At 41.9% G+C, this 26,913-nt stretch overlaps 1 protein-coding gene across 2 annotated transcripts in view; it reads right to left on the minus strand.

Moving 5' to 3' along the window:
- Window positions 1-26,913, minus strand: part of LOC124721753 (transmembrane protein 183-like) — a 253,251-nt gene that overhangs the window by 97,141 nt on the left and 129,197 nt on the right. For both annotated transcript variants that reach the window (XM_047246854.1, XM_047246855.1), the window contains exon 5: window positions 21,382-21,577. In XM_047246854.1, the coding sequence (XP_047102810.1) occupies window positions 21,382-21,577 (196 nt within the window). The remainder of the gene's footprint in view (window positions 1-21,381; window positions 21,578-26,913) is intronic.

The following is a 26,913-nucleotide window of genomic DNA, read 5'->3' on the forward strand; positions in this document are numbered from 1 at the left end:
GAAGTAGCTTCAAATCGAAAGACTAGCACCAGGCGAACGGTCTACCCAACGGGAGGTCCTCATCAAAGGACATTATTATATTATCTACTCACATTGTAAATTATGACAATTACTTCCATACTGAAAAGCAACAAGATGAAAGAGAAATGTTGCTCTCCCTGTTACACTACCCATCTGCTGTTTTTATTTACTGCCTCACGCTACATGTTCATGTAAGTTTATAGGGAACACTACTGATTGTGTATATACTGGAAGATTTAAAACCTGTTTAATATGAACATTAGTGTTCACCATAACTTGCATCCCAAGCCCAAATATTCTACTAAATTATAAAAGGTGGTGTTCATAATGTACTTCTGCAGTTTGTTTTTGAAGAGCTGTGGATTCCCATTTTCCTGCCTGATGTCTGCCAGCAGGTCAGAAAAGTTTTGTACCAAAATATAAGACTTAATTCTAAGCCCTCAACATGAACACAACAGCCCATATGGATATTATTTTCACATCTAGCACTGTGGTTGTAAATTTCACAGTTCAGCCTTAATACACTCTTATTATTAAACACAAATATCATTAAAGCATAAATGTATTGGCACATTAGTGTAATACTCTCAAATTCTATGAAGAGACTTCTGCAAGATGTTCAGTTATCAATATTATTATGGTGCTATACTTTTTGGACCTTGGCTGCAATGCCCCAGATGATTATGGACAGTACTGAGAGAAAATGTGAAAACTATGCTAGCAATCCTGTACGCAGGTCAACATAATGACAGATACATCATAACCCTGCTATTACATCCTCAGAATTACAGTTTTCCCACCATTTACAAAGTTTTTTTATCGCTCCCAGCTAATTTCATGTTCACAACATTAATTCACAACTGTTTTTGTGTTAGCATATTTATCATTTTACTGCAATTTCTGCTTTATGAAACAACAACCTAGGAGAAAAAAATTGACATAATTGACGTGAAACGATGCTGGCACAACAGTGGCCTTCGAGTAATGTTTACGAACATTACGCACAATTATTATTATTATTATTATTATTATTATTATTATTTTAGTCCAGGGCATCTACTTACTAGAACTGGCTTGATAAAAATCAGAACAATTCATGGTACCAGTGCTTTGTCTTGTACCACTGCAAAGTCCTGCATGTTTTGTGGCTAATGGGAGTAACTGTTTTTCGACAGAAAATGGAAGAAGGTGACTTCAGACAAACATTCAATTGTTTCTTGTCACTACCCACCTTAGATTCCAACACTGTATATTATACAAAAAATAGTGTACTGACATTATTGTAGCCATACTGTTTCAGAGTTAACTTCACCCTGTGATTACGATTGTACGCAGAGGGTTTTGTTTGCTGTTCATATACACACTGAACACACTATCATCTGCTAGCTAAGGCTGTCCGCGCCGATAAAGATGTCAGTACAGACCAAGGGGAGTCAGTTTCAATCAATGCAGCTGTTCCCGTCAAACACCGTGTCAAGACTTAATTGTGTGTATTGTGTAACATTGTTTGTCCAGAATACACCAGGAGATGTTGGTGTCACAGTAGTATCTGTAATAACATCTATTTTCTAGGATGAGTTTACAGAGTTATAAAGTGTCTTAGTAAGTCGGATGGTGGACAGGTGTAAGCACCAGCCACAAAGAAATATGGACACGCCCCATCAGCAAGTCATGACATTGGAGCCACAGTTCAGTGAGCTGCAGCCACAAGTTGTGCCAGTAGCAGCTTGGAGATGGGTACATGTCACCTGTCCACTCACCATACCACATGTTGACAAAACTACAACTGTGCAGTAGTCGAGCCATCGTCCCAGGAATGGTAGTAGGCGTGGTCCCATTACTAATGAAGTTCTGAGGTGACAGCTAATTCTGACACCTATGTTGCGACCTGGAGAGCTGTGGCTGTGTTGTGTGCAGGAAGTCAGGTGCTGAGTGTGGGAGATGCAGGAAGCTTTAGTGACACAGTGGTATCGGTAATAACATCTATTTTCCAGAATGAGTTTACAGAGTTACAAAGTGTCTTAGTGGATTGGACGGTGGCCAGGTGTAAGCACAAACTGTGATGCTGATACGTACCATCACTGAGACACACAACTGGAGCTACATGTAAGTGAGCTGCACCATGTGTTGTGTAGGTGACAGTGTGGAGACAGGTAGGCATTGCCCGGCCAGATGTTCTGCACTACCGTACAGTTGACATACCAGCACTCTAATAGATAGCCCGTTACACACTCAGGTGAGCACAACTGATAAGTAGTCTAGGACCCCAGTTATCACGAAGATTAGGCCCTGGTCATCCACCACAGATTGACCAAGACTGCAGCAGATGTTCACAAGTCAGCCAGGGGACTGCACGAACATGCCATGTGTGGACAGTGTAGAGATGGAAGCTTACAGGTTACCCATGGTTGATCCTCAGGTGGAGGAGGTGTGGCCACACGCCAGTCTTCTCCTCATCTACAATGTTCCAGTATGTGAAAGTGGCAGATCACGGCTGTGGCTCACAGCAGTTTGGCTGCACCTCATATAGAAGGCAGACCATCGTCCATCAGCTTGTCGTGGTTTCGCAGGAACTCAATACAACGTCACTCTCTCTGGTTCTAGTCACACGGACAGAACGTCAGTATGACTGGATGTGTCTTTTGAGCACTGAAAGCCTCATTACCTAAAGAGCCAAGCCTGTGCCTATAAAGCACTGGCTCTGCATGCACAACTGAAGTTGTGCTCATTTACTGGTCTCTTCAGCACTCCTCGTCTCACAGTGGTAATTCAATAATTATTTTGGGTTGCCGAGGCTCAGGTCTTTCTTCAACATTTGACTATTCCAGTGCAATCCTGGTGCTGAAGTTATGGACTGTTACTTCATACTACCCTCCTAGGCAGAGTTGCAGTGTTTTCATTTCTGCTTCTCTCGCTAGGAGGTTGTCTGGCAATGCTAAACTGGTGTCGTACCGTCCACTATGTCAGCAGTATCCTTGTTGACATTCTGATTGTCACACCGCACTGAGCAGCTTCCTTGGCTCTGAGTTTGAGGATTGAACTTTAGAAACTCTAAGCACATACAATTAAATTATTCTGCTACATAAGGAAGTTTAGTGTTTTTTTGCTACAGTTTCAATATGGAAAATATTACGAAAAGAGATAGGAAAACTCTTTTTGGTGGAACAGAAAGTAAAACTCTTCAAAGAGTTGAAGTTCATTGTGGGACATGTTTTGCATTAGCATATAGTTTCCCTAGGGATATCTGCATCTACACTTATCAAAAACAAAGAATCTGTTTTGAAAAGTGCAATAAAAGTGGGCCAAATTTAAAAAAGATTAAATATTCCAGTTACTCTAAGTAAGCGAAACTGGAAGAAGTTATGAAGACCTGGTTTCTGGAAGCAAGCACTTTCAAATATCCCTGTGAACGGCGTGACGGTGTGTGAAAATGTGTTGAAGGTGGTCAATATGCTTTGAATCAAGGACTTCTCTCCATCAATGGGTGGATCAATACACTTAAGGAACAGTATAATGTGGTGAAACAAACAGTGCAAACATAAAAAATATTAGTGAATGGCAGAATGGAAGGTTATAAGTACCTACAAAGCAGTATAAACCAAAGGATGAGGTCTCATTTTCAGTATACTTCCAAACAAAATACTTGGCTGTAAAGGTGAAAATTGACATGAAAGGAAGCACAGTAAAGTTCACCCTATAGTAATCCTAGCCACAAATGTTGATGACTCTGAAAAAAATTACACCGTTTGTGACCGGCAAATTGAAAGAACCACATAGTTTTAAAAATGTAAGAACTTTGCTCATGAACCGCAGTGCCAATAACAGAGTTTGTATGACACTGGAACTACTCAAGAAGCAACTGCATAGCCTTGATGTAAGAATGGAAACCTGTGGACTGTTGTCCTGCACATACAAAAAATATCAATTTATGCAATGTGCAGTTAGAGTTCCTACAAGCAAACTACAGTCCTTGGATCTGGGCATCATCCATGTCTTCAAAACTTATTACAGGAAGTCATTGTGCAGAAGGCATCAAGTTTTATAAAAACTGGGAAAGACCTATCATCACAAAGTCCAGTTCTCAATGCTTCTCTCTGTATTGCCAAGGCACAGACAGAGGTTAAGGAGTCCAGCATATCCAAATGTTTTTGAAAAGCAGGATTCATTCACACACATTAAGGAAACAGATGTAACATACCAGATCTGAGTAATAATGATGACATTGAAACTCTACTTGCTTCAGTATGGAGAAAGCTGCAGTTGGAGCATCCTACATGTTGATAACAATAATTATGTAATAATGATGATCACGATGATAATGCAGTCCCGTTTGTTGCAGATGTAAATGCAGCAGTGTAGACAGTAACAAAACCACATTTCTGCTGCAGATGTAGATAAAGCATTCCATTTATAGACTGAACCATCATAGTGGAAAAAATTTTACCAAAAAATTCAAACACCCCACAAATGTGGATTTGTTATGGGAAAGTACAAAACTACTGTGTCTATTTGTTCAATGTCGTCGTCGTCATCGTCGTCGTCATCGTCTTCAGTCCGAAGAATGGTTTGATGCCACTCTCCACGATGCTCTATCCTGTCCAAGTCTCTTCACCTTTGGAAAAGAACTGCAACCTACATTCTTCTGAATCTACTTATTAAATTCATCTCTTGGTAGCCCTCTACAATTTTTACCCCCCACACTTACTTCCAGCATTAAATTGGTGAGCCCTTGATGTCTCAGAATGTGTCCTATCAATTGACCCCATGTCCTAGTCAAATTATGCCACAAATTTATGTTCTCCCCAATTTTATTCAGAACCTCCTCTTTAGTTACATGCTCTACCCATCTAATCTCCAGCATTCTTACGTAGCACCGCATTTCAATAGCTTCTATCCTCTTCTTGCCTAAACTGTTTATCATACATGTTTCGCTACGATACATGGCTACACTCCACATGCTTTCAGAAGAGACTTCCTAACACTTAAATCTATATTTGATGTTAACAAATTCTGCTTCTTCAGTAACACTTTTCTTGCCACTGCCAGAGTACATGTTATGTTCTCTCAATTTTGTCCACAATCAGTTATTTTTCTGCCCAAATAACAAAACTCGTCTACTACTTTCAGTGTCTCGCTTCCTAATCTAATTCCCTCAGCATCACCTGGTTTAATGTGACTAATTTCCATTAGCCTTGTTTTGTATTTGTTGATGTTCATTTTATATCCTCCTTTCAAGACACTCTCCAGTCCATTCAACTGCTCTTCCAAGTCTTTGCTGTCTCTGACAGAATTACATTCTGTTATCAGGCACTGCAGAGGTTGAGTGTGCACCAGAGGAGATGGATCTCAATAGCCAATAGAGGGCACTGTGGGTGCACTGTGCTTGCAGGTCAAGCAAGCCACCGTCTCTCCATGTGAGTGCACTGGCCAATACCATTCCATGTGGCCGATATTTAGGCAGGTGCACAGCTTACAGCCAGTCAGCTCAGTATTCGCACTTGATACCTATGGATCAATCTTCTCTGTGCAAGGACTGTTGGATAACTATATTGTGTATCATCTAGTTATTCTCTCTGGTCCATCTTGAATTTGTCTCTCTACTGCTCTTGACCTAGCTGTTGTTGTTGTGGTGACTGCTTTGCAGAGTGCCTCATTGTCTTAAGGTTGTTTGTCCATGACCTGGTCTGTTGCCTTGTCCATTGTCTGTCGTGTTTCGTTCTCTGCACTGTTGCATTGGGTTATTCTTCTCCAGGTGGCTCTCCCATCTGTCGACTTCCCCAATTTCACCATTCACCGACATGTGCACCAGTATCCACCTACCGCAGATATACCAACAATGTCATTGGCAAACCTCAAAGTTTTCATTTCTTCTTCCTAGACTGTAATTCCTAACCCAAATTTTTGTTTTGTTTCCTTTACTGCTTGCTCAATGTACAGACTGAACAATGCAGGGGATTAATTTCCATCTGGTTTCTGTATAAGTTGTAAATAGCCTTTCGCTCCTGGTATTTTAACCCCTGCTGCCTTCAGAATTTCAAAGAAAATATTCCAGTCAATGATGTCAAAAATGTTGTGCAAGTCTACAAATGCTATAAACGTAGGTTTTCCTTTCCTTAACCTATCTTCTAAGATAAGCCATACTGTCAGTATTGTCTCACATGTTCCTGCATTTCTCCAGAATTCAAAAAGATCTTCCCCAATGTAAGCTTCTACCAATTTTTCCATTCTTTTGTAAAAAATTCATGCTATTATTTTGCAACCATGACTTATTAAACAGCTAGTTTAGTAATATTCACACCTGTCAGCACCTGCTTTTTTAAATTTTAATTATTGCATTCTTCTTGAAGTCTGAAAGCATTTCACATGTCTCATACATCTCTGTCACCACATGGAAGAGTTCTGTCATGGCTAGCTCTTCCAAGACTATCACTAGTTCTGACAGAATGTCATCTATCCCCCGGGGACTTGTCTTGACTTAGGTCTTTCAGTGCTCTGTGAAATTATTCTCACAGTATCATATCTCCCATCTAATCTTCATCTGTGTCCACTTCTGTTTCTGTAATATTGTCTTCAAGTTCATCTCCCTTGTATAGACCCTCTACATACTCCTTGCAGCTTTCAGCTTTCCCTTCTTTGCTTAGGACTGGATTTCTATTTGTGCTCTTGATAGTCAAACAACTGTTTCTCTTTTCTCAGAAGGCCTCTTCAATTTCCCTATAGGCGGCATTTATTTTTCGCCTAGTTATATAAGCTTCTATATCCTTACACTTTTCCTCTAGTCACTTCTGCTTAGCCATTTTGCACTTACTGTCAATCAGTTTTTAGATATTTGTATTCCCTTTTGCCTGTTCCATTCGCTCCATTTTTATATTTTTTCCTTTTGTCTGAGGTAAAGACTGTGGTAACAGACTAATTGGTAGCACAGCCCTACCTACGTGTACACATGCCATATTTAACACACTTTTCATTACAAAATTTAAAATAGCTACTTAAGTTCAGGGTACTATGTTCAGCCATCGATGTCACTTTTCCCAACAATTTAACAGAACAAACTGCACTAAAAAGGCACGTTTCAAAGAGATCATTAATGTGTTGTAACACTTAAAACTGCAGATTTTCATAGTACGGAAAGTGTCGAGAAATGTCACATCGAAGGCTAAATTTAGTATCAAAATGAGAAAACCCTTGTTAGATAATAAACTACCAGGGAAAGAAAAGAAACATACAGCTGAAAAAACGATGACTATTTTGATCCGATGACAGCATACGCCACCTGGGTAATAGTAGGTGTACTGATAACAGTTTCAGTTTCAATGCCATGAACAAACAGATAGCATAGTGGCATACCTACCTGAATGCCATTTGTTTGTACCCTTTCACAGAGAATGCTCACATGCAGAAGAGTCAGTGTGGTGCAAACATGACACTCTCATGCTTCCTACAGCCAACTGACCAAGTTTTAAAGGGGTCAAATTGTGTCCTTCCGAGTGGCAGGATGCTCCTTTCAGAGAATTGCCACACAAGTTGGATATGCTTCATCAGTTGTGCAATTTGCTTGTGTCAGTGGTGACAAACATTCTCACATCAGTCATCCATACAGCACAGATGCCCGCCTGCATCATCATATTGTAACGGCAGTATTTTCTTGGGAATCCTCGTTTTCCATTCTCTTTAAGTGCTCATACCATCTTAGCCTTTATGTTCCCATGCTGCTCCAGAAGGGCTCCCCTTTCAGAATTTAAGTACCCTTCTGTCATCAGACCTCTCCTTGTTACTCCAATCCTGCATCTGAGGAACTTCATTTCACATGCCTGTAATTTGCTTACATCTCTTCATTACCCATGTTTCAGATGCGTAGGTCAGTATTGGGATGTAGTAACTTCTATACATCACCTTCTTTGCTTTTTTGTGGGACGTCTTTGTTCCGAACCAGACTCCTAACACCTGGCAGGAATTCTGCTGCCCATCTGCTACATTCACCAATTTCTTTCTTATTTCTTCCATTTTCCTTGATCACACCTCCCAACTATTTGACTCTCTCCACTTTCCTCAATTGTTCACCTCCAATCCTTATTCTAATAGTTGATCTATCTTTCTTTCTTTCTAGTTGTGCCAGGATCTCTCATTTGTTTTCATCTAATTTCTTTGCAAACTATCTTGCAGTTTCTTCCCAAGCACTCAACTATTCCCGAATCTCCTCCTCGTTACCCCAGATCGTCAAGTCATCTACAAACACCAATGCTTTCATCTTGTCTCCTCCAGTTGTTTTCTGCCACCTTAGTCATTATGTCATTCAAGATCACAATGAAGAGGAGAAGTGACAATGTGCTGCCCCGTTTCATACCATTTGTTCACTGGAACATATCTGTCCTTTCATTTCCCACTTTCACACAACTCAGGCTTCCACAGTACATCTCCTCCACTCTGCTTATTGTCTCTTTTTTCACTTCCTTCTTTTCTAGTGCTTCCTGGACCTTTCTTCTACAAACACTATCAAATGCCTTTACTATAGCAAGAAAGACCATCACGAGGTCTTCCCCAAATTCATACTGATGCTCCTGGAGTTGCCTCACTACAAATATGGGGTCAACAGTTTATCTCCAGGTCTGAAGCCATGCTGTTCCTCTCTCAATTTGTTCTTGATGCTTGTTCAGATGCTGCTCTCCACGATTTTTTTTTAATTTTTTTTTTTTTTTTATACCTTGGCAAAGTGTGGTATCAGTGTGTAGTAGCTTTTACTGTAGTTTTTACAATCCCTCTTACTCCCTTTCTTCATTACATGGACAATTAGTGCCCTATTCCAATCTTCTGGAGTCTTCTTCTCACATTACATTACCTTCATCATATGATACAGCCACTGTTTCCCAACCTCCCCTGCCGCCTTCACCATTCAACACTTACTTTGGCCATACCTGGTGCCTTTCCTCCTTTCATCTTGTCCAGTGCCAGTTACATTTCTTTCCATTTCACAGGTCCTTTTCTCCTCCAGAGTTTACTTCTACCTCCTTTAGTCTATTATCCTCATCTCCTAAACCATTCGGATTTAGCAAATTCTCAAAGTACTTCTTCCACACTATCTTCAGTGTCTCTCTGTTATTACAGAGAAACTTCGATGTTATGTTCTCCGATTTTACATTTTTCGTAATTCTACACCATAAATTCATAACCTTTGTGAAAAACCCATAAGATCAATGCTGAAAAATCCTCAATTTTACATTTCTTCCTAGTACAGTTTATCTCTGTTATAAGTTCTTACTCAATGTCTTACTTTACTTCATCCTGTTTTCTTCTTATTGACATCTGATGTGACTGAACGAATTATAAGTGGTTTGCTCCAAGAGCAGTGGCACAATTCAGAGAATATTTTAGGCCTCTGCAGATCAAGAAGATGTGAAATAGGAAATGCTGACATAATCCATGATCAGCATAGACGACACAACTTGCAATGTTTAGTTTCACCACACAATTATGACACAGCTACTGCTGGATTGCAGCAGCAATGGAAAAACAAGACAGCTGATGTAAAATGTTCCGGTTCAAATGGTTCAAATGGCTCTGAGCACTATGGGACTTAACATCTGTGGTCATCAGTCCCTAGAACTTAGAACTACTTAAACCTAACTAACCTAAGGACATCACACACATCCATGCCCGAGGCAGGATTCGAACCTGCGACCGTAGCAGTCACGCAGTTCCGGACTGAGCGCCTAGAACCGCGAGACCAACGCGGCCGGCAAAAATGTTCCGGACCTAGCCAATAAATGACAAAGGGGACCAGCTGCCACCATTTCTTGTGCCACTTATAACTCAGTCTCATCTTTTTGCATGTATTTCCGATGTACTGTATTCAGCAGCAATATCAATTGTCAACCTTTTAAATTCAAACACAGAGTCTCGAAGAATATGCTCGGTCATAATCAAGGAAACCTCAGCCATTTCCCGCTAGTGTGGTTTTATTGATTGGCGACTTGTCATGTCACCAGCACACCCACCACACCACTGTTAACACATGAAAAATGAGCTCGCCTGCTGAGTGTGTGGAGCTGGGGAGTTGGCCTTCAATGACAAGAGTACAAGTAAGTGTGAAAGAATTTTGTAAAGTGCTAAAAATATACTTTTCATGCAGATGATGTGCTATGGCACAAATGTCACATGGAAACAGAACAAGGGTTTTGTAAATAGCATACATTAAAGGCTTTTGTGTTCAAATCTGACATGATGCAGTTGCAACAACTACACAGACTACTCACATATATACTTTGCACCACACACTGTAGATTACAAAGATGTCAGCAGCGATAGAAGGCTTAAAGCAAAACTGTTGCGCCTGAGCTTTCTTTTAAATTTACATTTTATACAGTATACAGAAATTCACTGAGCTGACTTCTAATAAGCTTGTAACGTCAACTGGAGTAGTAAACTCATTTTTCATGTCTCTGTTTATCTCATCAAGCCTAAAATAACACTTTGATGGTGGCAGGCATCTAAAATGTGGTTCCTAAGAAAAGCATTAAAAACTGACAGCAATGGTGAAAAATTTTGTCATAACGCAGATGTCAGCATTTATGCTTATGGTTTAACCAGTTAGCTGCTGTGATATTTTTGTTTTAATTCACCATGTTCATAAAGTTTTGCTTTTTTCTGCACGAGCACAAAGGAAATATCTCTCAAAGACATGTGTTTTGACTTAAATTATAAGTTGTAGAATGTCAGACAATAGTTTGATTGCCTTGTACCCAGATACAAATTTCAATTTTTTGATGAGTTTTTACTTGCTGTACCACACTGATGAAATTCATTACCACAAATTATTGTATAAACATGGTATTGTACATTTAATTTTCTTCACTTATACAAATTTTATACAATGTATTTGAGAAGATTGTTGTTTTTAATAATATATGCCAATTACATGTGTTTTTGCTTGTACTGATCATTCCATATAGCACTTTCTTACTTCCTCTGCTATCTTCCTCCATCATCTTTGTCCATTCTTCCATCCACTTTCTTCTCTCCTCAGCCACTGTCTTGTTTGCCTCTTTCCTCTTTTTGTTATACTCCTCTCTTGCTAATTAGGTCCTTTCTCTGAACCATAGTTTTTGTTCTCCCTTTCCACTACCTCCTTGACTCTTTCATTCCACCATGGTGTCTCCTTAAACAATTTTCTGTCACTTGTCCTTCCACACACACTGCTACTGCAGCTTCTACCATAGCACTTTTAAATTGCCTTTATTCCCCTTCTCCTGTTTTGGTTCATCCTTATGTAGTACTACATGATGTCAAAAAATAATTGATAATTAATGGTATTGTATTCAACATGTTATTGGTTTTGCAAACTTAATATGTTCAAAGAAATATTGTTGCTGATTCTAAAATGTATATAAGACAATTGTAAGGTGAAAGAATTTTAGTTAGTAATATAAATATGTAAATGTGCAGCCTGAGGTGCTGGAGTCATGTTGGCAAAGAAGCCGTGAACAATGAATGTAAATTACTTCTTTGAGGATTTTAGCATGAAAAAACTTGGTACGGAAGTGCCTAGACAACAACTGGTGTGGACTCACGGCATGCAATCATACGTGTTCATACTTGCATGTTTGTCAAAAAAATAGTGCACAATATTAGACAGAATCGCCAAAAACTGCGCAAGTAATGTGAAGTTAAAGTGCTTCAAGAAGAAGAATTTACAAAATGACTTTGGGTGTAAAACATCGAGGTGTGTGGCTTATGGTTAACATGGATAGCAACTGAAAGGTGGTAATAAGAGCATGTTATCTCTTGGTGTGCTATGGCCTTTTTCAATTCTGGTTGTTAATAAGTCAAAAAACGGTAGCGAAGATTCCAAAAAACCACTTTTCAAAATTATGACCACACAAATAAGGAAGCGCAAGTATATCATGCAGCTCGCCAGACATGAGTCCTTTGCTATTTCACAGTGCATCGAATGAACTTCATCAAAGATTGATAAACTGTTTTAAACTTGTGTTGTAACAGACCTATCTCTCATTACTAATGACAGGAAGTGTAATAAATACATCTGATTAAAATTTAATACTATTGATACTGATAACCTCTTAGTAATGCAGAATCCTTTCAGTTGTTGTGAGTATGAAATGGGGCTAATATCCTAGGTCATGCAAGTTTTGTTAATGAAAGTTCCAAGCATCTTATTTAAATATTCCAACTAGTATCAGCCTGGATGGTAGACATAGGAAGATAATAAGTGTGTGCACATTATTGTACTTCAAACTTAACTGGGTACTGAGCTGAATCCAGACGAAACTGTTAGTGGTAATAGCAGATACGAATATCAACTGCTTTCCAGACTGTCTCACAGGTTTATGTTTCTGAAGTTCTTAGTTTAATAAGTTACTAATATTACTGGAAGTGTTGTAGCTACAAATAATTCAACTTAGCTTCGCCAAATGTTGTACTGGTCGCTTTTCACAGAGATGATGATGTGCCTATAAATAATTTTTTGAGGGACTTGTGCCCATTTAAGATGTGAATTAAGTACTTCTGTTTTCCAAATAGACTTACTGCCATATGAGGGTTTAATGTGCTTCAGTGGCAAAAGGGTTATTGACTGGAGAAATGAGGGTATGTGGGATTGGATAGTAGTTATGAAATTAATGGCACTGTTTGACAATTAATGGTACTGGTACTTAAGCCCTCAATGCCAAATGTCACAAATTCACATCATACCAACATTGTGCTAATAATTGGACACTTAACTGTTTTTGGGCACCAGTGTTGGTACATAATGATTCTGCATGGGGCTACCAATGCTTCTGACAAGTGCTGTATTCTCCTGAGTGCTTTAATTGTAGTATGGCAATTGCAGTGACCACAAATTTATCTGACTGCCTTGGGGCATACCTGGTCACCACTATAAATGGTGATAGTTACCAATTATCAAAGTTTTGTCCACATTTTTCAAATACTATTTTAAAGTTACAGTTTAACTAAAGGAGTGAAGATCAAAGAAAGAAGTTGGATCAAAATTGAGGGATGACATTGCAGTGTACAGGGATACTACTAAAAGAATGGTTGAAGAACGACTAAAAGCACATATGAGCTGTTGAAGGGTAGGAACAGACAGCTCAGATGTTTAAGAACATGCTTTGCAGCTACCGGATTCAGTGCGACAAAACTTAGGCACTTGCAGCCACTAGCAGATACAATGAAAGTCTCTATAGAGGGGCCACAGATATAGCTAAACAGACTAATAATTTTAATTGGAGGAGGAGGAGGGTGTACAACTGGATGATATCTGGATTCTGGTGTTGAAGATGTGTACTGGTCTTCCACCATGGGGTGATAGCAACAGAAGATGACACCACCTAACAATGGCCAATTGTGTTCAAGTATTTAAAACATATGACATCACACCTCTGTATGGGATCAGAAACAAGTAAAAAGAATTTCACTTCTGTTTGTAGTGAGCCCAGGTGTGCGCAGACTTCCAAAGCAGCTACAAACCTCCCCACCCCTCAATGTCGTCCTCTGAAGATGGGGACAAAGCATTGGGTTTCAATAAGAAATTCATCTGACCGTGACATAATAGCCTGAAGTATTTTAATATGTGTGAGTTGTCATCCTATGGGTGATATCAAAATGTGTGAGTACCTCTGATACTAGTCTCCATTGGAGAACATTTTCACGATCATGGGTGTCTGTGCTTCAACATAATGTCTTCTACAAGTAACTTTGCGTTTTCCTGATCTTTGGCACTTGGCACACCTTTGATGACCACATAGCAGGTGAGAAGTCAGTGCAGACTATTATCCATCAATACCTGTTTGTTCCCTTTGGGAACCTCCCCAGAAGGTCAAAACCAATTCAGTGGAATACCATTGCTGCAGGCAGGATTTGGTACCACAAGTGTCCTGGAGGTAATTGCAGCACATGTTTCTGTTGCTGGCATGCCTTACAGAGGCTTACACTGTGTCTATGATTGGGAGTTGCCTGGTCAGTGATACTTCCAACTGATTCTGCTAAAAGTCTTCTTGAATCCTACGTGACCAGATGTTGCAGCATTGTGGAAATACTTCACACTTCAGGAAAGCTGGTCATAGATGAGCTGGGATGACATGCAACCATTTCCACACCATTGGATCATAGTGCCTTTTAGACAAATCCCCCCCCCCCCCCCCCCCGCTCCTCTCTTACTCTCTCTCTTTAATTCTCCTAGTGTTGGCTTCTCCTTCTTTAAGACTTCTATGTTTTTCAGGAGTACTGTATCTTCCCTTTGTTCAGTATCAAGGTCATTTAACATAATGATAACAGATTTTGTTCACAATGCTGCGTTCCACCAATGGTTTCTTTGAAAGGCAGTCAGTGTCCTCGTATTTGTATCTGCTTTACTATACCATTGTTACACCACACTTCTGAAACCTCAGTGCCCATCTCATCAGTCAACTCGACAGATCCTTCACGCCAGTCAGCCAGTGCAGAGGCTGGTGATCTGTCACAGCAGTAATTGGTTTGCCACATAAATACGGTCAGAACTTGTTGATAGCCTAAATGTAAGTCACTCTTCCTCAATTGCAGACTAGTTCATCTCTTTAAGGCCATGGCAAATTTTTTCTTCCACCTCATTCCATGAAAATTTGTCATCTCCCTGCAGTAGTTCTTGCAACAAACACACTTTGGTACAGAAGTCCCTTATGAATTTCCAGTAGTACAAGCACATTCCAAAAAAACTTCTCACTTCACGAATGTGCGAAGGAGTCCGAAAATCTGTGACTGCTCTTATTTTCTCTGGATCAGGACATACTCCATCGACGTTCACTATATTTCCCCAAGATTTTCCATTTCAAGGGTGGTGAAAAGGCACTTCTTTGGATTCAAATGCAGGCCTGCAGTCTGAACACACTTCAACACAGTTGTCAGGCAGCTTAGATGGTCTTCAAATTTGTTATATATAAAAAACTACAATATCGTCCAGTTAACAAAGACTCATCATCAATTTGAAGTGTTGAAGCGAGCTGTCCATAATATGTGGCTGGAGTATTACATATTCCTAACACTATGCTTCTTAACTCATTGAGGCTGTTAGGAGTTATGAAGGCACTCCACTCCTTACACACTCAGCCTCAAGGCACTCCACTCCTCACACACTTGGCCTCACCAACCCTGATTTTCCAGTACCCTGCCTGCATGTTCATACGTGAGAAATATTTTTCTCATTTCAAGCAATCCAAGGTATCACCAATATGCAAGAACTGATAGACATCTTTCTTTGTGGTTTTGTTCAGTCAAAAAAATCATGTGCAGTCCTTCCTCCACAGGTGAGGACCAAGGGCTCCCTGAACGTTCAATTATGTTAGCTTGCAGCATCTTCTCCACTTCCTTCCCAATCGTCAATCACTCATCCCGCAACACCCTGTATGAGCACTGGCTAATTAGTGGATGATGGTGTTTTACCATGGGCCACTTGATCTGTTTTTTTTTTCCACTCCTGATTTGAAAGCATCCAAAAATTGATGCAGAACAGCTGTCTCTCATCAATGTTGTTACTCAGTCAGGTCAGATCCTATTGGCAGTACGATAGTGACTTTCTTCCCTGGGCTGTCTGTGGTGGTAACAGAGCACAATTCTTTGTCTATGACACTAAGCTATCCATCCTGGACTGTTTTGGCTGTCCCCACGTGCACACCTTCAGGGACAAGGTCTGGCTGCTTGTGACAATTAATGATCCTAAGTTATCCTCGACCACCTACAGTGCTTGTGATCATTGCTGGCATTTGTATTTGTACTGTGAGCCTGAAGAGCTTTTTGCGATCGACAAAAAGCCTCAAAATTTGACCCAGCCTCTCAAGTGATGACTGGAGCTCATCTTGAGTAAGCAGGGATAACAATGTCTTCAATGACAAACACCTGCCCAGAGCAATCTTTGTTATGTGTCTTTGTTGGAATAGTTTCGTCAATCTAGAGCTCTAATCTGTCACAGTCTCTGTCTCCTTCTCCTTGTGATACCTGGAAGTAGTCCCATCTGACAATAACATAACAACTACATTCTGTCAAAATGGCAAATTTGAAGAGCCATGTTCTGTCACTGACAGTCATTCTTGCAATACATGTTCCTGTCGGCTGGACATATTTCCCTTTTGTGAACTTCCACACAATCACTTTTGTATCATGGAACAGTCCTTTATAGCTAACAACAGTGTGCATCTCACATCAGAGAAAGAAAGCCACTGGGTCAACTAGAGCCCGAATAGGTTGGCCACCTATTATGACATCAATGAAATTTTCCGAATCTCAGCATCTGTCGCCCATACAGGATTTTTCATCGAGACGGCCTTGTCTGTCTAGATCGCCTAACTTCGTTTTCCTAAAGACGGCAGCTGGACAAGCAGCTGGTATCTCTGTACTAAAATGGAGGATGGCTATGAAATGCTGGATGGTGACCTCACCTAAGGTACAGCAACAGGCTTCTTCCCACAGGTGAACTATAATCGTTCTTAGTTGGCTGGTGTAATAGAGCTGTTGTGCTGGTTGACATATGGAGGTGTAAAAGTAGTCAAAAACTCACCTTCTTTCTCTGCAGTAGTGTACAACATGTCCAAGGCGTCCACAATCCACCAATGCACCAATGTATTGCTCTAAGTCCTCCAAATCTATGTTATTCTACAAGATGTTATACCTGAATGGGAGTTCATTGTACCTGTGTCAGTCAAGTGTCGGGCTGTCGTCTGACAGAGTCAGTGGGAGTCCAAGGAGGCCAAGTCCATTATTCATGGCTCAAAGTCCATTCTTCATGGCTCATCTGGCTGGTGGCAGAGACTGGTGTTAAGGATTGATACAGTTTTTCTTTGAGATTTTCTATAACCTCCTGACATATGGGATCATCATTCATGGCTGTTGACTCTTGTGACTCAGTCTAACATGTCTGGCTGTCATACAATGCTCTTTCTCTTCCCTTACTAACTGGCATATGAGACAGATGAGCTCATAGTGATCTTCTGCAAGATATTTCGAGAGTCTTCCAATATCTTTGCTTAATCACTTATGTAGGTCACTAATAGGAATGAGGCAAGTACTAAACTTATCAGGCCGGCCGGTGTGGCCTTGCAATTAAAGGCGCTTCAGTCTGGAACCGCGTGACCGCTACGGTCGCAGGTTCGAATCCTGCCTCAGGCATGGATGTGTGTGATGTCGTTAGGTTAGTTAGGTTTAATTAGTTCTAAGTTCCAGGTGACTGATGACCTCAGAAGTTCAGTCGCATAGTGCTCAGAGCCATTTAAACTTATCAGGAATCGATATTTAATTCTCCACACTGAATTTAGTTTTAATGGTGTCATCTCATTTGTTAATTTGACCTATTGTTTTTTGTTGTAAAGATACAAGTCCATCCATAGAGAAGGGATGCCTTTAATGCCACATTTTAGTTTCCTCCTGAAAGATCTTATGATCTACAAAACCGAATGTCTTGGCAAAATCATCGAAAATGAGAACATGGTACTTTTTCTCATTTAGAGTATTCTTTACAAAAGTCAGACTGAGCAGTTGTTTAAAACTTGTCAGAAAAGTGGTCCATTATTCTGTTACAAGCCACCTCCTAAAAAATTACTGACAACAGGGCACGAATATAGATTAGTCTATAATTAGAGGTTACTCCAGTTTTCTGCACTTTAATAAATGGGTATTACTACTGAATATTTCATTGGTCAGAAAACATTTTCTGACTCTTTGGCTGATTATAAATTGAAGTTGTAATCTATCAGTTGAGTTGCCAATCTTTTATCTACTGGCAGAGCATTCAGTGTACATCTACGTAAATCCAGTGTATCTGTATTTATTGGTCGATTTTTGTCCCAGGGTTTTCAGTTACTGTTAGGAAGAATTCATTTAATCTAGTGACCACAGATTTCGATCTAACACCATCTGTTTTGCAACTACTGCCATCAGCGTCTTTAATACCATTTGCATCAGTGCTTTTATTCAATTCATGTTTAATAATGGTTCAGAATGTCTCTGCACTGTTCTTAGATGTCTGATATTTTTCTGTATGATTTTTGCCTTTTGGATAACATGGTGAAGATCTTTGCAGTTTTATATTCCTGGCATACGATATTTTGACCCAGGTGTTAGCCATCATTTTTCTCAGCTTTCCTGGCCAACTTCAAGGGAAAATTAGATTCATTGTGTAAGAAAATTCTTAAGAATTAAGTTTGTTATCTACTGTGCACTCTTGATAAGCTTCTTCCCATTTTTTGCCCAGAACAACCCAGTGAATAGTGTGACTAAATGGGCATTTATGAGTCTGCGAAATTTTATTTTTCCCTTCTTAGCTAAACCTGTTTGATGGGAATGCTTTATCGCTGCAACTTTACCATCTGTTCACACAAATAATTTATCACGGAACTCTTAATTTCATGGAAGGCAAATTTAGGTATTAACTGCTCTTTTGCTATGTCGTCCTATTCTTGCTGGTAATGCTACTGGCGGGGGGAGTAAGTTATAGCTGGGCATCAGTAGCTGTATGTGCCATCAATCAGCAATATCTGGTATGATGAAATCATCATTGAAATGCCCCCTCCCCCAACACACACACACACACACACACACACACACACACACACACACACACACACACACACTCCCCCCCCTCTCTCTCTCTCTCTCTCTCTCTCTCTCTCTCTCACTCACTCCCCACCCCACCCCCCCCACCCCGCCCACCCCCGTCCCCAGTTTTTTCTACTGAGTCTTACTAATAATCTAACTAGCTGATGACATTTAAAACATTTCCAGGTGGGTGCAGATACTCTATCAGAATTACTTTTTTGTACTTTCCCAGATCTATTACAAACAAAAATTACTAAAACAGCTGCTCAGTTCAGTACTTTTTATTTTATTTTATTTTATTTTATTTATTTGTATGGCTCACATGGAGCTTAAAATTGCAGGTATATGACATTAGTAATACTATATATAACAGGAATATGAAAATACAATACTACATGTAAAACTAACTAAATGTCAAGATCTAGTTTCCTAATCCATATAAGAGCTGTATCATCAGCTTTCATGAGGTTGCTCCAACTCCCCTGGTAGGAACACAAGGGGCATTCACCTCTAATGTGCTTGACTATCTGGTTCAGAACCCGACAGCCACAAACCGGAGACTATAGCACCCCATTTGTAAAAATAGTCTGTGCATCGGCCATGCCCAGTGTGAGCTCTGTTCAATTTGACCCACAGTTTCCTGTCGAGTTCTGTGCCAGCAGTATCACAGTTATACTTTTGGAATCATTCATGCTCTTCAGGATTTTCAGTTATACTTTTGGAACCATTCACGCTCTTCAGGATTTTCAATAAGCTGACAGCTCTGATCCCACAGGTCTGTCACCCAGGTATTACTGGCATCTAGCTGTTGTGCTTGTTGTAATGGTGGGTTTCTGGAACAGAGTCTATTTCATTGTAAATCTGGTATGTCTTCCTGCATGGGTAATTCCAGGTTCTCCTGTAGCTTGTGTATTCATTAAGCAAGGCCTCACTTCTGAGGATTGCGGGTGGATAGATGTTGCTCAGCAGAGGAAGCCAATAAACAGTTGTTGGTGTGATTGCCCCAGTTATTAACCACATAGTATGGTTCAACTGGATGTTGATCAATTTGGTGTGGCAGCTGTTTAGCCACACCGGGGCACAATACTTGGCTGTTGAGAAGACGAGCACAATGGACGATGTGCACAAGGTATCTGCTGAAGCTCCCCATGTCACTCCACACAGTTTTTGAATAATACTGTTATGAGTTTTAATCTTGGAAGCAGTATTTACAAGATGTTTTCTATATGAAAGGATGCTGTCAAGGGTAACATCAAGGTACTTAGGGTACCTGTTATGACAAAGAGTGTTTCCATTAAGTTTCACTCTGAGTTCCATGTTAGATTGCTTGCTTGTCAGATGGACTGAACATACTTCAGTTTTACTTGTACTGGGTTTAAGTCACCACTTTCTAAAACATGCACTCATAACGGATAGATCTTCTGTAAGAATTGTCTCCACTCATCCAAGATCCTTGGATCTACATGCAAGAGCAATATCATCCACATAGCAGAATTTTGTTGACCTGGTATTGGGGAAATCGGAGATATATAGGTTGAATAACAGAGGGAGTAAGACGGAGCCCTGTGGTAGACCATTGCTTAATTTCCTCTCCTTGCTCACATTTTCTCCCAAGTAAACACGGAAATATCTATTGTTTATCATGGTGTTGATGAGAGATACAGTTTTTCTGCATCGGACTGTTTTTAGTTATTTGTATATCATCCATTCTCTCCAGGCTGTGACATATGCTGTGGTTAGGTCCACGAATGCGACAGATGTCTTCACGTTTTCTTAGAAACCAGTCTCTATGAAACACATTAGGGCCAGTACCTGGTCGCAGCAACTTCTCTGTGGCCAGAAACCTGCTTGATCAGCTGGGATATGTTCCAGAATGAAGCTGCTAATTCTATTATAGATTAGCCTCTCCAAGAGTTTATAAGTACAGCTCAAAAGGGGAACTGGTTTGAAGCTTTGAGGATGGTCAGCTGGTTTACCTGGTTTCAAAATTGCCACTATTTCTGTTGTCTTTAGGTCATTGGGCAGTGATCCAATATCTAGGGTGTTGGAGAAGAAGCGGACCAGCCATTTTTTTCCACCATTACCCATGTTTATCAGAAATTCTGGGTTTATATTATCCATACCAGGTGCTTTATCATGTTTATTGGAGGCTCCGCCAAGCTGATGCATAGGACTCCACACCTTTCTACTTCAATGTCTGAAGTTTACATTTTCTACCATCTACAGCATCATACTCTTCTAGCAGTGTCAAGACTTTGTAGGAGCTCGTCTGCAATATCACTGTCATGCTTTGCTATACAGCGAGCAGTAGCAACAGTCTGGTGCTGCTGCTCACAGTATGATTTCAGTTGCCGGAGACTCCAGTCATGTGTGTGTGTGTGTGTGTGTGTGTGTGTGTGTGTGTGTGTGTGTGTGTGTGTGTGTTTTGTATTGTTGACAAAGGCCATTGGCCAAAATGGTACATCATTTCATTTTTTGTGTATATAGTCACTCCTCCTATCCTTGTATTATGCCAAAAGTAATATGATACAGACTTGTTACCATTGCGGTGCAACAGTTCAGTTTCTCTCATTTCCAAATTATGTTCTGTTGTGCATAAAACATGTAGAAATACCTTCTGGTTTTTCAGTTACTTATAGTGATATGAGAAGCTCCTTTTTTTAATCATGCCATCTGTAGAAGATATTCCAAATGTCTACCAAATACACTATCCTTTTCATAGTTATGATTCAGTGCACTATATAACTCAAAAACAGCTTAATCCACGATTTAAACAGAATGGCTTACCTCTTGAACAATTTGCACCAAAAGATGGCAGTGTAAGTGACATGCAGAGAATCTTTACATATTCTGGCAAATTTCCCCACACTTTCAGGAACAATGTAATCTGCTATGAGGAACCAAACATCCAGGGGGTATCTAACTCCAGGTTCTTCCACAACACATGGTATTTTTATCACCTCCTCAGATGTCGCAGCCCTTTCTGAAACAGCACATGTAACGGAACTCACATTAACAGTAGGAAACTACAAACAATCTTTGGAAAATTCTACTGTTACTAAGGAAAAATAACTATTAATAGCTGTGGACACAACAGCAATATCTTTAAACAAAAGTCCAATGTATTACCACAGGACACCAGGTGAAAAAAAGGATGGTACAGGATTGGGCCTGGCTACAATAACCATACAAATAAATGGAAAAATAACAACTGTGTATGATCAAGTCTGTTTTTAAAGTATTTTCTGAGTCAGAGTTCATTTTATGCCAACAAACTCCTCTTGTACTCTTGCCACTTCACACATCCTTGGGTGGAATAACCTCTCATCAGTAGCACCAACTTCACAGTAAATGTTAAGTAAGTAACTCAGCTCCATCCACTCTCTTCCATTACCATGGATGCAAAATATGCAGAAAACAAACAATTTCTTGTGCAGTCTTTTTTTCCCCATCATTTCTAGAAGAATATCTTCTTGCAGAAGCAGTTCATGGATAAATATCTCCTTTTACAGATGCTTTATAGAGAAATTTCTGGGCAAGTGAATTTGTGAATGCCATTTGAAAATTACTGATAAAGGGTGGCCAGGGAGAATTGTTCAAATGGTGTTATTAGCAACAGGTTAGTACATCAGGATGATCAGACAGACAACTATATGGTTATAGGTCATGAAACAATGCAGTGCTGTGTCAGTCTAAGGATGGTTTGATGTCGGTTTACCTGCCTCAGAATGCATTTACAGCCATATGACAGTTTGATCTTTTTTGCCCCTTATCCTCTCAGGTGTTATTTCCCCCGCTTACCAAAATCACCCCACATATATAACATAAATGTATCATTAAAATTATTCAGTGTCATCTCTCATTACACAAAAATTCAGTGTTGGTTGGTTGGTTTTGGGGTTTGATGGGGGCTAAACATCGAGGTCATCAGTCCCCTGTTCCAAACAGACATACTTGTAAAAGGCCTATACAGTAAAAGCGTAACCTCTGCACCCAGAGGGAGGGAACACCAAGGGGTACAGAGCTAAAATGAACACCGCAATAACACAAAATAAAGGACACTTAAAAGGAGCAGAGCAAATAGCTGACTAGAGTAAAACAGACTACAGTGGTTTATGGATCAGGTAAAAGGTCAACCACTCAACTACAAACGAAGAACCTCCAGCTGTAAAGCGTTGATAGAGGTACCAACACAACTTGTTACCATAAAAGACACTATTTTGGTATCCATGTCACAATTAAAAGTCGCCCGAGTGGGTGTAGCCTGAGAAATAATGCGAGAGCGCCCACACTAGAGTGAGTGATAAAACCCAGCTGCACGGATAAAACGTAAAACTGAGGCAGCTATAGAGGCATCATCACCTAGTATTAAAGGAAGTGCAGCTGGTAAATTAAAGGACAGCCGCAAGGGGGCTAAAAGGGTGCAGTCCATCAGAAGATGGACCACTGTCAGCCCTGCATCACAGCGACACTTGGGCAGGTTCCCACAGCGAAGGAGATAGCTGTGGGTCAACCGCGTATGTCCAATTCAGAGAAGGCAGAGAACAATTTAGTCCCTACGCGTGCTCCTCAAGGATGAGTTCCATACGGCCATGGATGACTTTACCATGCGGAGCTTATTTGGCATGTTCAAGACAGACCATTCAGAGCTCCAGACATCGTGGACCTTGCGATGTAGGGCTGACCGGAGGTCTCTTTCCACAAGACCAAGCTCCAGGGGTGGCGAAGTGGTGGCCTGCTTGGCCAACCGATAGACACATTCGTTTCCTGGAATGTCAATGTGGCTTGGGGTCCCGAGAATAACACTGGTCGAGTGCTTTCAATCCACTCAGGGAATCACTGCATATGACAAATGCTCCCCAGGGCAGGAGGAAAGGGAATCGAGTGCACAATAAAGAGCAACCAGCTCCGCAGTGAAAACACTGCTCCCACAAGGCAGGGAATGCTGCTCAACGTAGTCGCTGTGGATGAAAGCAAACCCAGTGTGCCCATCGACCACAGAACCATCGGTGTAGACTACATCTACACCACGAAACGAGGCAAGAGCCATCAATTGTTGACGAAGACTGGCAGGTGGAACGGAGGACTTGGAGTCGCAGGACAAATCCAAGCAAAGCCTCAAGTGAGGGAGGGACCAAGGGGGTAGAGGAAGAGGGCCGGAAGGATGGAGGAAGTGGAAAGGGCTCTAGTGACGAGAGAAGGGAACAAATGCGGACTGCGATCGGGAGACCCGACATAGGCCGCCGTCGTGGGGAGGGGAGTGCAGACAATGGAAAAAGGAGCCTGTGGTTTGGGTGGTCGGGCGAGGTGTGGACGTGGTGGGATGTATGACGCAAGCAACTGTTGTCAGCGGAATCGTAGGGGAGGGATTCCAGCTTCTACAAGAAGGCTAGTCACCGGACTAGTGTGGAAGGCACCTGTTGCCAGTGTGACGCCACAATGGAGAATCACCTTGAGGATCTGCAACATTGAAGGTGCTGCTGAGTCATACACCATGCTCCCGTAGTTGAGACGGGACTGGACTAAGGTCTTATAGAGCTGTAGGAGGGTTGTTCGTGCAGCCCCCCAAACTGTGTGGCTGAAGCAGCGAAGTATGTTGAGGTGCCGCCAGCACCGTTGTTTAAGCTCGCGAAGATGAGAGGTCCAAGTGAGCTGAGCATCAAACAGCATGCCAAGAAAGCGATGTCTCCTCAATACGAAGGAGTTCATTGGCAAGGTAGAGCTCTGGATGGAGATGGACCGTTCGACGACAACAGAAATGCATCACTCGGGTCTTAGAGGCTGAGAACTGAAAACCATGGTTGGATGCCCAAAAATGTGTCTTACGGATAGCTCCCTGCAGCCGCCGTTCAGAGACACTGATGCTTGGGGAACTATAATAAAGACAAAAGTCATTGGCATATAGAGAGGAACAGACCGATGACCCCACCGCAGCCGCAAGACCATTAATCGCCACCAAAATGAGGGGAACACTGAGAACCGAGCCCTGCAGGACACCATTCTCCTGAATATGAGAAGAGCTAAAATAAGTGCCAACTCTAAACCGAAAGGAGCGATTGGAGGGAAAATTCCATAGAAAAATCGGAAATGGACCCTGAAAGCGCCATTCGTGCAGCGTAGCAAGGATATGATGGCGCCAGGTGGTATCATACGCCTTCCGAAGATCAAAGAAAACAGCAACTAGATGTTCTCGCCAAGTAAAAGCTGCACGAATAGCCGACTCTAGCGAGACTAAATTGTCGATCGCTGAGCAGCCCTGATGGAAGCCCCCCTGTTGCTGGGCCAGGAGGCCCCGAGCTTCGAGGATCCACATGAGCCGCCAACTCACCATCCTTTCCAGGAGTTTGCACATAACGTTGGTAAGGCTGATAGGGCGATAGCTATCAACCACCAGCGAATCTGCACCAGGTTTCAGCACCGGGATGGTAACGCTATCCTGCCAATGAGTTGGGAAAACGCCCTCCGTCCATATGCAGTTAAACAGGACGAGTAATTCACCCTGACAGTGTGCCGAGAGATGGAGATGAAACTGGTTGTGAATTCGGTCTGGACCTGGAGAGGCATCGGGGCAAGCTGTAAGGGCACTTTCGAACTGCCATTCACTAAACAGGGTGTTGTATAGTTCCCAACGGTTGGTGCGAAACAACAACTGTGTACGCTCAGCCTGCTCTTTAATGGCGCGGAATTCTGCGCTGTAGCCTGCTGTCATGGAACTACGAGCGAAGTACTCTGCCAGATGTTCGGCGATGGCGATTGGGGAGTACAAAGTACCCCGAAAAGTAGGGTAAGGGACAGACGCACGAGGGCGAATGCCAAAAATGTGCCGAACCCGCGACCACACCTGAGATGAGGAGGTGCGAGAACCTATGGTGGCAACATATCATCCCCAGCAGTCCTGTTTGCTCCGCCGGATTAATCGCCGAGCCTGGGCCCACAGCCATTTAAAGGCAACCAGATTCTCTAGAGAAGGATGACGCTGGTGTTGTTGCAGGGCTTGCCAGCGGTCCCCGATAGCTTCTGCAATCTCTGGTGTCTTAGAACGGACTGACTTACGCCTTAGGGTACTTGAAGAACAGGGGACAGCTGAGTCAACTGCAGAAACAATGGTCATAGTGACCTCGTACACTGCCAAATCAATGTCACCAGGAAGCGGAGCAATGGCCATAGTAGCTGAGGTGTAGGCTGCCCAATCAGCTCCACGAAGAGACCACCATGGCAGCTGGTCAGGGCGCTGGGATTGAAGAAGAGAAACCAGGATAGGAAAGTGGTCGCTACCACTGAGGTCGTTGTGGAACCTCCAACTGAGGTATGGAAGAAGACCTGGGCTACTAAGAGAGAGGTCAATGGCCGAGTATGTGCCATGAGTCCAGCTAAAATATGTGGGAGCACTAGTGTTAAGAAGGCAAATGTCCTGCTGTGCCAAGAGAGCCTCAACGTTCCTACCCTGGCCCGAGATCTGGTCCCCGCCCCATAATGGCTCTGAGCACTATGGGATTTAACTACTGTGGTCATCAGTCCCCTAGAACTTAGAACTACTTAAACCTAACTAACCTAAGGACATCACACACATCCATGCCTGAGGCAGGATTCGAACCTGCGACCGTAGCACCCACCCCATAAAGGGTGGTAGGCATTAAAATCCCCCAAAAGGAGGAATGGTGGGGGGAGCTGGGCGAACAAGACAGCTAGGGGTCAGCAAGAGGGACAACCTCATCCGAGTGAAGGTAGAGGGAACAGATAATAAGATCCATTCCTGCCCGGATTCTAACAGCCACAGCCTCGAGAGCCATGTGAATTGGCACTGGGGCACTAGGAACAGTGGCAATAACATAAACACAGACACCACCAGACACCCTGTCGTATTCTATGTGGTTCTTATAGTAACCCTGGTAGCCACAGAGGGAGGGGGTCTGCTGAACAGGAACCCAGGTTTCCTGCAGGGCCAGGGAAGCGGCACAAAAGCTGTTTCAAATCAGCAAGGCGGTGGAAAAAACCACGGCAATTCCATTGAAGGATAATGGTATCCGACTGTGAAGACATGAAAAAACAGGGGGGTGGGGGGATAGGTCACACCTTAGAAGCGCTCGCCACCAACAATTGCAAAGTAGCCTCATCAACTTCCATAGGAGCTGCGGGTCGAGCAACATGTAGCTCCTGAGTGGCCGCTAGATGCACCACATCGTCTTCAGGTGCAGTGATGAACTCCTTTTCTGTCTCTATGACCTCCTCCTTTTGCTTTTCCTTCTTTTTGGTAGGGTCCCGCTTGTCCTTTGGTTTATCAGGCTGAGTGGGCTTTTCCGACCCAGTCTCATGGACCGA

Source organism: Schistocerca piceifrons, chromosome X (genome assembly GCF_021461385.2).
Source record: "Schistocerca piceifrons isolate TAMUIC-IGC-003096 chromosome X, iqSchPice1.1, whole genome shotgun sequence".
Classification (NCBI taxonomy): domain Eukaryota; kingdom Metazoa; phylum Arthropoda; class Insecta; order Orthoptera; family Acrididae; genus Schistocerca; species Schistocerca piceifrons.